The sequence below is a fragment of the Biomphalaria glabrata genome, chromosome 3 (assembly GCF_947242115.1).
Source record: "Biomphalaria glabrata chromosome 3, xgBioGlab47.1, whole genome shotgun sequence".
NCBI lineage: Eukaryota > Metazoa > Mollusca > Gastropoda > Planorbidae > Biomphalaria > Biomphalaria glabrata.
In genome coordinates this window covers 39,013,205-39,028,328 of record NC_074713.1, presented here as the reverse complement: position 1 = coordinate 39,028,328, position 15,124 = coordinate 39,013,205, and the positions used below count along the sequence as shown (strand labels likewise).

Sequence of the window (15,124 nt, the reverse complement as noted above, 5' to 3'; positions counted from 1 at the left end):
AAACCAATCTCTTTAGCAAAATGTAATAAACATTTATTTGTGCACATGAAAAAAGATTTAAATGTCTTTATGGGATAGATGTAGATCTTAATAGAATCACTAGATCAGACTAGAATGATACTATTATTAGTATTATTGAATGAAATTAGAAGTAATTGTCCAAGTTGTAATATAAGTTACCTTTTTAGAAGTAATGATAAAACTGCATGTTGACTCGCTAACTCTAGAATATTCTGGATCTAATATCTTCTACAAACGAAATGATCAGATTTATATAATCTGGATCTAGAATTAGATCTAGAGCTAGATCAAATAATTAATATTTTAATCTAAAAATAATTTAAGAAATACTAGTTACTACTACTAGATCTAAATAGAGTCTGGTAGATATCTTAGTAACTCTAGAAATATCTAGAGATTTTAGATTATTATAATTATGATTATAACTAGATATGGGTATTTAGATAGAATCTACTCTAGTAGATAATACTAGATCTAGATCTAATAGATCTAGATAGTAGATATAAGTATAGTTATAATAGAAGTAGATGTAGATCTAGTCTGTATAGTGACGACTATTATTAGTAGGCCTATTATAGTCATTAATATTATAGATCTATCATCTTTGCATCTTAGGTCTTAATATAGGCCTAATAAGTAATCTAGATATATCTAGATCTAATCTAGACTCTAATTCTAGAATAGTAGAATCTCTAAACTAATAGATCTATATTATTAACTTATAATTTTAAATTTACATTTATTTAGAGCTAAGACTAAGACTACTAAGACTCTACTTAAGACTAAAATAATTAAATATAGACTATTATGTCTATAGATCTAATTGTAGTAATAGACTAATACTAATAGACTAGACGTCACTAGACTCTAACTTTAGATCTATCTAGATCTAGTAAAAAGTTTTAAAATAAAAAGAGTTGACATTTCTTTTAGATCTATAGTAGACTATAGTAAAGCAAAATTCTTTGCCTGCAGCTATACAGGAACAAACTGGTGTTTAATAAAAAAAAAAGCAGCAAAATGTAGATCTATAGAAACAAGGAATTATCAGGATTTATCAAGCAGCGAAACTTGCTAGAAATATAATGAACACGTTTTTTTTCTCGCCTTTCAAATACCTTGAATTGGCGGGAATAGCGACCATTATAGGGTAAAGGTCAAAAGGCTTTCTAGTGACCTGTGCACCCTCTAGTTTATTCTCCTCTCTATCATTCATTATATATATTCTCAGAATTACATAGATCTAAATATTTATTGGTTTGTATGTTAAAAAAGTTTGTAGAATTTGTAATTAAACTTTTTAGTTTGTAACTAAACAAAATTAATTAAACTAGGATTTTAACTATACTATTTTTTTTTAAATTAAACTTTGGCCTTAACTAATTTTTTTTTAGTTAAACTAAAAGTTAGCAACTTTTTAGTTAACTTTTGCCCATCACTACTTAGACTATTAATTACATTAGATATTCATCACATGGAGTCCACGTTTATCAACAGACAACTAAGTCCAGAGACTAATCTTCACAAGACAGATCAAGTTTTGTTTGTTTTCATTAATCTTGAACTTTCTACCTACTATTTATGTAGATTCACTATTTTAATTACTACTAAGGATTAATCATATTTCAAAGTTTAATTTTAATTCTTTATAATTGAATATTTGTGAAATGTGAAAACTTATAATAATAATAAATATTTAAAAAGGCCACAAAGAGGCAGCAGGGCCCAAAAAAGAGGCAAAGAAAAGAGGCCTAAGGCCCAAGAATTCCTATGATGACAAAGCTAAAATTGCATAGCGCAAATTCTGATGTTTCCTTAAAAAAAAAGCATATGACATAACCACTGCACACTCACACCAATCCCACACACATCCCGCATACCACACCTGCGGATTATAGCAACGACGTAATAATCTAATTAATGATGTAGTCGTCTCTAGTTTTCTATTAAACAAGCAACACTACACACATTCAATCAAACACACCGCACACATTCAATCAAACACACTATACACATTCAATCAAACACACCACACACGTATAACAATAACAACCAAACAACACACAATTCACCGCACATACGCCAGGTCAGAACGTATATTTGTCGAATGTTTGACATGTTTCGGATGTTCTGTCAGAGTGGAAGGTAATTTACTTCCTAGTCCAAACCTCCCGCAGGACGACGGGGTATGGCAGCGGGCAGGGAATGAATTCGGGACCATCGACAGGTCCAAACGAGAGTCCAGCGCGCATACCGCACGACCAGGCAACCGCTACATCACACAAACCACATTGTTGTGGAGGGTCTTTGACTTGTAACACCAAAGTGCTGGTAGACAGCTAAACCGTTGTAGGTAGGCGTATTATATCTTAACTTGATTAAATATCTTGAATAACTTTGCTGTGAAACAAAACTGAATTTAACTTTTATGACAATATAGACATATTTTTACGTGAGAAATCAATGTAGTAGACAAGTAATTATATACAATGGTATCCTAAACAAAATCTCACTCACTACAAAAGCACGTCTTTTCAGTCTGGCGTTCTGGTGTCGTCTGTCTTACTTAAGACCGATGACGACAATTCCACTTATCTAGCATCATTCACAAACAATCACCAAGGCTGGTCTTAGGCCACTACAACCTATGCAGCCGCAGTGGGCCCTGCACTTTCATAGGCCCCCGCGCGAATTCTACTTGAAAATTATTAAATTAAACCATTTTAACTTATTATTAAAGGGTTCCGGGAATTCTCCCGAAACTGGAAAATATATTTTTAAAAAGGCATGAAAATCTCCAGAAATTATTAAAATATTCAGAAAACTCATGCTAATTTCCTTAAAAACAGACAAAATTGTCATTTCGGGGTGTCATTCAATATGGAAAACGTCAATTCTACTCGCGATTAATAAAAACGGCATCGTCAGGTATTATTTACTAAAAATGTAATAATAAGGTGAATTTTAACCAAAACAAGAATTTGATTTCAAATACCTAATTTACTTTAATAGTCACTCGCATATAAATATAGATCTAAATCTATCTCCATCTCTTTAAATGAAACAAACAAACGATATTTTGCTAGTCGATAGATCTGCATGTTTCTCGGCTTTTTGTTGGAAAACTACTATCTACTGTAGATGGCGCGTAAAGTTAACTTGACTGTGATTTTGTACTTAGTAAAGAATTAATAAAATGCAAAAACGAATTTATTTTCTAATAGAAAATCTTTATTTTCACTTATTATCCTTATCCCTACGCAGACTGGGCACCGCGCAATCCGTTTCGCATAGGGCCCCGCAATCTGTAGGATCGGCCCTGCCAATCACTATCCTCTTCCAACCATCACCGTTCAAACACACACACACACTCCAAAACACACATCACACGCAAACTATTAACAGAGTATACTATCAACAGCCACAAGTTTGATAATACAATACTTTGAATCCAAATGCTATTGTATGTGGTTACTGTACATATATATTTCATGAAAAATAATTTTAGTAATTTTGCATCGCAATTATAGCGTCTGGAAACGATAGTGAAATTATATAATATATAATAAAAAAAAATGTAAATCAAATAATTAATCGTAAAATTACAGATTTGTTTTTTGCTCTCGAAATAAGAAATAAAGAAGTCAAAGGGAAGTAACAAATAATAAAATTAACTAAGGAATACAGAGAGGGTGTTACTTCCCTTTTATAGTAAATATTTAAAAAATACAACTTTCACAAAATTAATTAATTTGATCAAATAAAAGGTGGGCCTTTTCTTATAATTTTCATTCAATTCAATTACAATTAAAATCTATTACTATAATAATCCTTTTATTATTAGATAGAAAAAAAAAAGTATGTAAGTTAATATAGAATTTACGTTAAGTTTTGAGTGATTAATACTTTACATTGAGCAATTTATCTCTAATTTATATAATCCTAGATGAAATGAAATATTGACTACAATTATCTCTAAAAAGTTATTGAAATCATCAATTCTTACACAGTGTACTGTGTTTAGAGATGTGAATGCATATTCAGATTATATGTTAAAGCAACTATTTTAGAAATATCTTTTACTTTCATAATAATAATTGAGGAAATGTGTCTTACACTGTGTGTGCATTTCACCAAACAAAACATTAGAACTATATAGGGAGACTTTTACATTCACACAATATTCACCCAAAAGTTACTTGTGAAATGTGTATCTCTATACATTTTTAATTATAAATAAATTTTTTGTGTGTCATTTTGTCTGTGTAATCAGTGCCTTGTATCTCATTTGTGGTGGTAAAGTCAAAAAATACTAACCCTAATTTCTAAAAAATCTTTTTAGCTTTCTTATGCACGTTTCTCTCAAAAAGTTGCCAAAATGGATTTTTTTTTTTTACAAAGTTTATATCAACTCTGTCTGTCTAGTAAAACGTTTGTACACGTTATTTCTCTCACACCCAATCTCGGATCAAGCTGAAATTTGTTATTGCTTTTACTGACAACACGTGCATCAATTTTAATACAAATAACCAATAAGTTAATTAACTATTGATAATTAATTATTTTGTTTGGTATAAGTTGAATTACTCCGCTAGAGGACTCAACTCTGAGTGAACATTTGTTTTTATTATGCATTTAAAAAAACGATCCTGTAAACATTCACAAGATACTCCCTTCACCCCCCCCCCCCAATCCCTTTTCCCAACTGGTCCAGTCACGTGATAGGATCATAGCGTATTCAGAAAGCTAAAAGCTAAACAAAAATAATTGGTAAAAATATTTCTGATCCTAACTAATTGATACTATTAGTGCGGTACTCACATATTTCGAAATGAATAGTATTTTAAAAATGTTTTTGTTGTTTACTAATTGCCTTACTAGCAGCGTTGAAGCTTTTATGAAGGTAATTTTTTTTTAATGTTCAGATTGCTATACCAGACAGTGATACTAAAAATACGGCAGTTATGAGCATCATAGAGCACTGACAACGCCTTTTCGATAAAACTTGACAAAAAATATTATTATTAAAAACCTTAATCTTTGTTATCTGTTTTAGCTGATATCAATGTTTGCTAGAGTAATATTCAACCTACCACACAAGACAGTGCTTAGGTATTTTAAAGTTACAAATTAACTTTGGCTACAAAGAGTCATTTTCTTTGTTTTACTTACAAAAATTGATTCTGTTATTGTATGTAACATTTATTATTTAAAATTATCATTACAGTATTTTTCAAAGTGTTTTATTCAGAGTTATCTTAAATTTACATTAAAAATAAAATTAATAATGAAAAAATATTTTTACAAAATTCAAGAGGAGTAATTATATTTACTAATAGCACCGTGTTAATTCAATGGATAGTCTCCCTTGCTCCAGTGCTCACCACTAATTTAAAAAAAATGTCTACAACAGATCTGTACTCACTTGTTTCTCATGCCACATGAGCCGACCAACGAGGGTATGTTGGCCGGGATGACAGAGCTCTGAGCCAGTTGAATGGACTGAATCATAGCCACTGCCTCCTGCTTCAACTGACCTATGGGCGTCTCACATATCCCACAGTGACCTGTCCTTGAGTACCACCGTTCGTAAGATTCCGGAATAGTCAAGCGGTCACAAATGTTGTCCCCCTTTATGCTCTGTAAGTTTAAAAAAAAATGTTTAAATAAGTAAAACTTTGAAAATATGTTTAAAAAAAAATAAAAAATTATTGAGTGTAATTGTATCAATTATTTGGAATCAATCATGTAATTAAATTTTCATAGATATAGGGGCGTTGTCGAGTGGTTGCGCTCTGGGCTGCTGATCTCGATGGTCCCGGATTTGATCCCTGCCAGCTGCCATCCCCCGGCGTCTGGCGTGAGGTTTGGGTTGGGATACCATTATATTCAAACATCCGAAACATGTCAAACAAAAATATTTAAATAAATTTGTGGGATTGATTTTTTTTGGTATTTAATCTTATTCTTTAGCGCAATTTTCATGCTTATAGAAGGATCAATGTGACCAGTTAGCGGGGGGGGGGGGTGTTACCTAGGAGAAGGGTTCCATGTTGCTAAATTAAAAGCTTTTTTTTTTTTTTTAAATTTTAAAGTCTGGATTCAAGCTCGGGGTCTCAAACCTCTATGATGGAAGGCCAAAGCATTAGCCACAGAGCTGTGCAAGTATTTATATTAAAAAAAAAAAGGTTTTATAGTGTAAGTATAGTTATAAAATGTTAGCAAACGACCTAATTCTATACATAAGGTTTATCTCCCTTTACCTTAATACATATCTATATAAAGCAAAATAATTTGATTACGACTTAATGATAACTAGTTGGTTAGTTTTTTGATTCACTTATGTGCTATTGACAATGGCTAATTGTGTAAAATTTAAACTCGATCTGTGAATGGAAAGTTGGAGAAATAATGTGTACAAGATTCCACCCAGACAGAAAGTGAGTTCTTATAAGGTTTTTAATAACAAAAGTGAAAATAATTTAAGGGTTGAAAATGACATTTATTAAATACATATATTGTATTAATTTATATGCTCTATCAAGCCACGCATGTCACATAATTAAATATAAATAGTTTATTTAAGAAAGTTTCTGTCACCCAAAAACTCGTGAGAGACCCCAATGGGCCGGTTCTGCTAACAAGCACGGAAATTTATAGTAAAATTCTGGATGTACGCAAACTGTCTTTTAAATCTATGTATTATATTATGTATAACATGTATGTGCGTACTATATACATACATTATTTAAAAAAAAAAATCAAACAGTTGCTTTGTATTACCATTAGTAGTTGTTGACAGATTTTTGTTTTAATGAGTCAATTACACAAGAGTGTGTTTGTATGTTTGTTTGATTTATTTTTCTAAGAAATCTCAACTTCATCAATTAATGTGTTAGCTGGAACAATAGATTGACTCTTTCGATTGATGTTTTTTTTTTCAATTATTTTCTGTTTTATTTTGTAAGATATAAACTTTATCGAAAAGTACTTCACGTGGAGACAAAAGCAGATAAACAGGTGACTGACAGTATTCAGGTCAAGGAGGTGAAAAAAGAGAGAGAGACAGAGAGAGAGATACAGAGAGAGAGAGAGAGAAGAAGAAGAAGAAAATGAAAGATAAGAGAAAAGATTATACTAAGTGTTTTTTTCAGATCTAGGTCGTACAAAAAGAACACGTTACTCTGATTTCCTTCTGGTCAGCAGTTCATTGATTGGTTGACCTTCTGTGACACTAGCATGCTCCGACACAAACACACTTCACTGAAACACATATTCGCGCATCATTACTTGAATGATTAAAGTCACACACGCACGCACACACACACACAAAAACAGCCACATTTACTTGGTGGTCATAACTCGATACAACCCAAAGTTTGACCGACGACTCAAAGACTGGGCTTCAAGTCTACAATTGTGTTGCCCATGAATCAAAGTGTGAGAACCGTTTCTAATATATCACTATCGTTGCAGACTTTAGAGATCTACTAAAACTGTGAAGTTAAAATGTATTGGGGAAACAAAGTAGTCTTACCTTACAGGCAGTACCAAAATAGTTTGATCCAAAATGAATTGAGACAATAAAAGATAGTGAAGACTTCAGTGTTTGTCGAGACAAGCAACACAAGGTGTAACTGAAGCATTAGCTTGCAGAACACAAGAAATAACATAATACACAGTGTAGAATCTAGAGAAGCCAGTCACTTAATGTAAGAAACAAGAAAATAGCTTATTATAAATCCTAGAATTCCACGTCCGTAGAAGCAGACGCCTAGAGAAATATAAAGCAATAACAAATTTCCAAAGCCCAGAATTCTTTGTCCGGACGAGCAGACACTAAATGGACAAGGGTTTTCAAGTCCACTGTTTACGGGTGTAAATAAAAAGACAGAATAAATTATCTCCCCCTGTTCATTTCGTCCGAGGAGAAATTAGCATTTTATAACTAGGTAATGAATGTGTCAGATGAGCTGAGTTTGTGACGACTGGGGTGGAAGGGGGGGGGGGCGAGGGCGAGGTATGGGAGGAATGCTAATGCTCTTCACCTTTCATTCATCTACCCTCCACCTCCCTTTTTTTTTTTTTACAACGGAGTCAAGGTGGAATGAGTAGAGAAACTGCCCACTGTCGCGCAACCAGCAGAGTTTTCTCGCGTGATAAACTATTGAAGCGACACCTCAACAAATGAGAGCGATCCTCCACTGACTTTTGCCCACTGGGGAGCCGAGTGGTCACTTTTTTTTGTTTCGCTTTCTCGTCTTGAAGGTGTTGCTGACCCACGGGGCGACATCTGTGTCAAGAATTGAGAAAAATATTTGGAGATAGCATGAGGGCAGTATTAGGAGCTGGGGGTCAGGGAGGGGCGCGAGATAAAGATCATTTCACCCTACTGGCGTGTGGCTAATAACAGGCCCTCTCCGCGCGCCCTTTTGAAACTCACTAGAAACACCACGAGTGTTTAATGGGGTAGAGGTTATTATAGGGATGAATGGTCAGTCCTTCTCCTGACCAGGTGTGACGTCGACGAAAAATTACCCAGGCCTCCGTCCATCCAATCATTCAAGTGGGAGGTGTCAGATGACCAGTAGCTTTCTCGACAGGAACACAGGTGGACAACAGTTTGCCGATGCATACTACTTAATGTGACACTGCGAATGTCCAGGTCACACCACATATCTACCTCTATTAACACTTCCGCTACTTAATAACACTGGGTCAACATCTTTGCAACAGAAACTAACACTAGTGGTCAAACAAAAACAAGTTGAATGCGAAGAGAGATCGTATGAAGGGAGATGACCAGTTTATAGTTTCTGTTGTGTAATGTTAACATGACTTCCAAAAAGCCGATACAAAGAAACAGAACAAGACATACGTTTGCTTTTCACCAATTTTAACTTTTTTTTATGTTTTCTTTTCAAGCTATGAGGCTAGAGGAAATCACTGACTCTTCTAGAGGAGTGGAGAGTGAGCGGTAGAGCGCATGGTTTCCGAACCGGGGTCCGGGGTTCGAATACTGGTGAAGACTGGGATTTTTAATTTCGGGATCTTCGGTTGCCCCAGACCATCCAGCTCAAATTGGTACCCGACATTAGTAGGGGGAAAAGTAAAGGCGGTTGGTCGTTGTGCTGGCCACATGACATCCTCGTTAACCGTATGCTACAGAAACAGATGCCCTTAACATCATCTGCCCTATAGACCACAAGGTCTGAAAGGGAAACTTTACTTTTTTTCTGGGATTTAAACTCGAGCCTTGGTTAGTTCAGCAGCGAATCTGCTTTACATACACATCGGCCACCACAGGGACACTTCCTATAAACACAAGTTCAGGACCTCAACAATGCTGGACGATAGTCTTGGACACACGATACGCTGTTACTATTTAGACCACAACGATAAGTTCATTGTCTGTTAACAGCAGCATCAACTTTGGTCTCCATTTTTGTCTGTTCCGTTGACTATAATGGAGATAGTGATCAACCAATCCTAAAAGCTTTTGTGACATCTAAGCACGTGCTGAGATGTCAACCACTTTTAATATACTTTTTAGGGTCCAACTTTGAACTTTTGACCTTTTAAACTAAATCATAACACATTAGCGGAGTCAGGAACAAAATGTAGATTAGCAGATTTGAATTGCAATATAAAAAGAGACCGACTCTGTTGAATGGGGTTGGAAACACGTGTGGTTGACAACATGTGTGGTTGATCTTATCTTTCGGTAAATAAATTGACCGTACAATTGATGACGTCCTGTTTGCTTGGCTGAGAATGACCGCCATGACCATATGCGACACAAAGATTGACCAGGTGACTAATGCCTTTTTAGTTAGGGCTCAGACATCTCTTGATCCGTTTCTAGTGGACAATTAGTGGCCTCGACCTGTTTGGAACAATCGAATGAACGAGAACATTTTCATAAATGGAGTCTCGAGTGTCTCCGGTGCACAGAACATTGATAAGTTATGTTGCTTAAAAAAAACATATTATAATTTCAATGCACTTTGTAGCTTTGTAGAGTCAAGTTTCTATTCTCTTTCTCTATAGCGCAAAGTTGTTTGTTTTGATTTATTTGGCGACACAGTGAACTTTCAAAAACAAGCGTCTTTTTCTTTTTATCTTTTGTTTATTTATTTCAAAATCCGCAACGTAAACTGTAACAATTACAATACAGTATGTTCGCCCCCAACGCTCCAGGTCAGCGCTTCTCAACCTTTTTGTTCGGCAACCCCTTTTTTACAATTTCTCATAACTCAGCGACCCCCCCCCGAACAGTAAATTTATTTGATACATGAGTATAAGTAACTGTGCTTTCCCTAATGTATAAGTAACTGTGCTTTCCCTAATGTATAAGTAACTGTGCTTTCCCTAATGTATAAGTAACTGTGCTTTCCCTAATGTATAAGTAACTGTGCTTTCCCTAATGTATAAGTAACTGTGCTTTCCCTAATGTATAAGTAACTGTGCTTTCCCTAATGTATAAGTAACTGTGCTTTCCCTAATGTATAAGTAACTGTGCTTTCCCTAATGTATAAGTAACTGTGCTTTCCCTAATGTATAAGTAACTGTGCTTTCCCTAATGTATAAGTAACTGTGCTTTCCCTAATGTATTAGTAACTGTGCTTTCCCTAATGTATAAGTAACTGTGCTTTCCCTAATGTATAAGTAACTGTGCTTTCCCTAATGTATAAGTAACTGTGCTTTCCCTAATGTATAAGTAACTGTGCTTTCCCTAATGTATAAGTAACTGTGCTTTCCCTAATGTATAAGTAACTGTGCTTTCCCTAATGTATTAGTAACTGTGCTTTCCCTAATGTATAAGTAACTGTGCTTTCCCTAATGTATAAGTAACTGTGCTTTCCCTAATGTATAAGTAACTGTGCTTTCCCTAATGTATAAGTAACTGTGCTTTCCCTAATGTATAAGTAACTGTGCTTTCCCTAATGTATAAGTAACTGTGCTTTCCCTAATGTATAAGTAACTGTGCTTTCCCTAATGTATAAGTAACTGTGCTTTCCCTAATGTATAAGTAACTGTGCTTTCCCTAATGTATAAGTAACTGTGCTTTCCCTAATGTATAAGTAACTGTGCTTTCCCTAATGTATAAGTAACTGTGCTTTCCCTAATGTATAAGTAACTGTGCTTTCCCTAATGTATAAGTAACTGTGCTTTCCCTAATGTAGATCTAGAAAGCTCGACAACTGATATTAAAGCGAAAACCGAGGTATCCTTAGAAACAAAAAGGACCTTTATATCACTGGCGGATCCAGGGGGGGGGGGGGCGGTAGGGGCGATCGCCCCCCCCCCCCCCCACTCGGCCGACCCCCCCCCGGGGGCGGGCGAACTTTAGTATAGGATTCACACAATTTGTATACGAATTTATTACTTATATAAAAAATATATACTAATTATTTATATTTCAATCTATTATTAGATTATTTCGCCCCCCCCTCTAGTGTATCGGCCGATTTGGTGGGGTCGGGAAGGGGCGATGGTATCAATCCCGCAACCCTTCCCCCCATAAACTTTCGAGTGGGGGGGGGCGGTCCAATTTATTAGTAGAAATCACAGCTTGCTAACAAAATCAATTAAATATCTATTTTTGTAAGATTTGTTATTGATATTTTAGCCAATCTTTATATTATGTCGTTCCCTGTTTGCCGATTGGTGTAGGGAAGGGGGCGACTACCTCTACTGCCCTTCCCATCTAAACCCTTTGAGTGGGGGGGGGGCGGTCCGTTTTTATAGAAAAATCATAGTTTGTGAACAAAATTAGTTGAATAAATATATAAACTTTATAATATGTCGCTCCCTTTCTGGTATTTTGGCCGATTCAGTGGGGTGAAGGGGGGGGGGGGCGATTGCATGTACTGCCCTCCCCACTCTAGCCCTCTGAGTGCTGGGGGGGCGGTCCTATTTTTGTGGAGAATCATAGTTTGTGAGCAAAATTAGTTTAATATCTATATAATATTAACTACGTATTGATATGTGACCCATTGTATATTATGTCGTACCACAATCTAATCTCAAATAGTATCATTAGTAAATTTAAATGAAAAAGGGTTGTACGAGGTGGGAGGGGCGATACATGCAATCGCATTTCCCCCATCGGACAAATCAATACTTATTCTTTTTGTATTATAGTTAAGAAATTACAAAATTTAAAAAATCTGTCACTAATATAATTTATATATACTATAAATTAAATTCTTATATCGAGTCGCCCCACCCCTATTATTTAATGCCAAATGCAATCTTTAGCAGAAATTATTAAAGGAGCGAGGATTAATCATTTTCACTCTACCGCCCCTTCCCTTTCCAGACAAAGTTTATGTAATTTCCCATGAATTTATCATAATTATTTTAAGAAAGACTTTGCATTGGAAAAGTTAGAATTCAAACAAAATTTTTCAGTATAAGAGTCATGATTGAGATGAGTTCTAAACCCAGATAATCTTTTCTTAGTCGCCTCTTCCCAACATTTACTCAATCTGATATTTTTCTAGTTAAATAAATTTGGGACTATAACTCACAATTAATTTCATAATCTACTTGAATACTATTTATCGAATAATTTTTTTTTCGGTGGCGATCGTCAAAGTAAAAATCTAAGTATGTGGGGTATCCTATCTTTTCAAGGAACAAATCGGTTTTATTTGCAATGTATTATGGGCCTATAAATTCATATTAGAATATTTTTAAAGTACAACATTATTCAAAAGGTCCTGTTTTAATAGTAAGAATAATGAGCTTTAGGTCAGGAGAATGCGTTTCTACAGTAAAAAATGCAAGAAAACGCGATTGGCGTCGGGGCCTCGCCCCGAACTCCATTGATGAATCATGAGCTGTAGATGTCAGGAGAATACGTTTCTGCAGTGAAAAAAGCAAGAAAACGCTTTGACGTCGGGGCTTCGCCCCGAACTCCATTGATGAATGTGAGCTGTACTTGTCAGGAGAATGCGTTTCTGCAGTGAAGAAAGCAAGAAAACGCTTTTAACGTCGGGGCTTCGCGCCAAACTCCATTGATGAATAATGAGCTGTAGATGTCAGGAGAATACGTTTCTGCAGTGAAAAAAGCAAGAAAACGCTTTTGGCGTTGGGGCTTCGCCCCGAACTCCATTGCTGAATAATGAGCTGTACTTGTCAGGAGAATGCGTTTCTGCATTGAAGAATGCAAGAAAACGCTTTTGGCGTCGGGGCTTCGCGCCAAACTACATTGATGAATAATGAGCTGTACATGTCAGGAGAATACGTTTCTGCAGTGAAAAAAGCAAGAAAACGCTTTTGGCGTCGGGGCTTCGCCCCGAACTCCATTGCTGAATAATGAGCGGTAGATGTCAGGAGAATACGTTTCTGCAGTGAAAAAAGCAAGAAAACGCTTTTGGCGTCGGGGCTTCGCCCCGAACTCCATTAATGAATAATGAGCTGTACTTGTCAGGAGAATGCGTTTCTGCAGTGAAGAATGCAAGAAAAAGCTTTTGGCGTCGGGGCTTCGCCCCGAACTCCATTGATGAATAATGAGCTGTAGACGTCAGGAGAATACGTTTCTGCAGTGAAAAAAGCAAGAAAACGCTTTTGGCGTCGGGGCGAACACAAGAGAACCTTATGGCACTGCCCCAGTTGTTTTGTTTTTCGCCGAAGGTTGAGAAATGCTATATATATATATATATATATATATATATGTATGTGTGTGTGTGTGTGTGTGCTGTACGCACATTTATGCATAGGGTTAGGGTTTACTGGGCGTTGGGGTTAGGGTTTGGAAAAAAATCGCCCCCCCCCCCCACTCCAAAGTTCTGGATCCGCTAGTGCTTTATATCAACCCTGACTCTTGACCTTACTGACGACAGTCCAGAGCTTTACAAAACACACGACCAGATGTAACGATACGGTATGCAGTGATGCGCATCAACTAAAAGGTTAAAAATATTTCTGCTGCGACAATTAAAATGTTTGAAATCAACTATGATTCAGTTGTCTGCAACATCTAACAATAAAAATAGTACATTCCAATATTTAAAAAACTGTTTGTGTCAAGTTTTACAAGCTAGAATTGACAGAAAAATCCATATTTACGATGGTCTTAAGCGACCCCTGAAAAAATGTCAGTCGACCCCCAAAGGAGTCGCGATCCACAGGTTGAGAACCTTTGCTCTAGGTCCTATATTTTCTGGAAAAAAAAGTACCTTATGTACGTACTGCACTATTTATAGTTTGACTACATTACTTAATGTATTGAAAATTTTCTGCCTGAAAGATGACTATAGGGTTAATAAACGTAACTAATGATTCAGAAACATTTTGCTTGAACCATCAACCAACTAGATCACAAACATCTCTGCTCAACAAACTAGATCACAAACATCTCTGCTCAACAAACTAGATCACAAACATCTCTGCTCAACAAACTAGATCACAAACATCTCTGCTCAACAAACTAGATCACAAACATCTCTGCTCAACAAACTAGATCACAAACATCTCTGCTCAACAAACTAGATCACAAACATCTCTGCTCAACAAACTAGATCACAAACATCTCTGCTCAACAAACTAGATCACAAACATCTCTGCTCAACAAACTAGATCACAAACATCTCTGCTCAACAAACTAGATCACAAACATCTCTGCTCAACAAACTAGATCACAAACATCTCTGCTCAACAAACTAGATCACAAACATCACTGCTCAACCAGCTGAGTCGAAAAGTAACAAAATATCGGAGGAGAACCAGAACACTTAGAATAAAACCTAACACTTAGAATAAAACCTAACACTTAGAATAAAACCTAACACTTAGAATAAAACCTAACACTTAGAATAAAACCTAACACTTAGAATAAAACCTAACACTTAGAATAAAACCTAACACTTAGAATAAAACCTAACACTTATTAAATAGTTGCTTAGACGGTCACAGACGGATTCAGTCACTGGAACTCCACGTTACCAGCCTTTCAGATGTGCAGACCGGTTAATAAGATGCTCGTGGTCCAATGATGATGGGGAAGTCGCCCGACTTGCCACCCCCCTCAGGCCGCTACTGGACGCAGTGACTAAGACACTTTGCTTTTCAAGCTGGTGTCTTTTTTTTTTTT

General features: G+C 35.9%; 1 protein-coding gene across 2 annotated transcripts in view; it reads right to left on the bottom strand.

Moving 5' to 3' along the window:
• LOC106057963 (kinesin-like protein KIF26A) overlaps nucleotides 1-15,124 on the bottom strand; it is a 307,846-nt gene that overhangs the window by 232,838 nt on the left and 59,884 nt on the right. For both annotated transcript variants that reach the window (XM_013215332.2, XM_013215331.2), the window contains exon 5: nucleotides 5,447-5,661. In XM_013215332.2, the coding sequence (XP_013070786.2) occupies nucleotides 5,447-5,661 (215 nt within the window). The remainder of the gene's footprint in view (nucleotides 1-5,446; nucleotides 5,662-15,124) is intronic.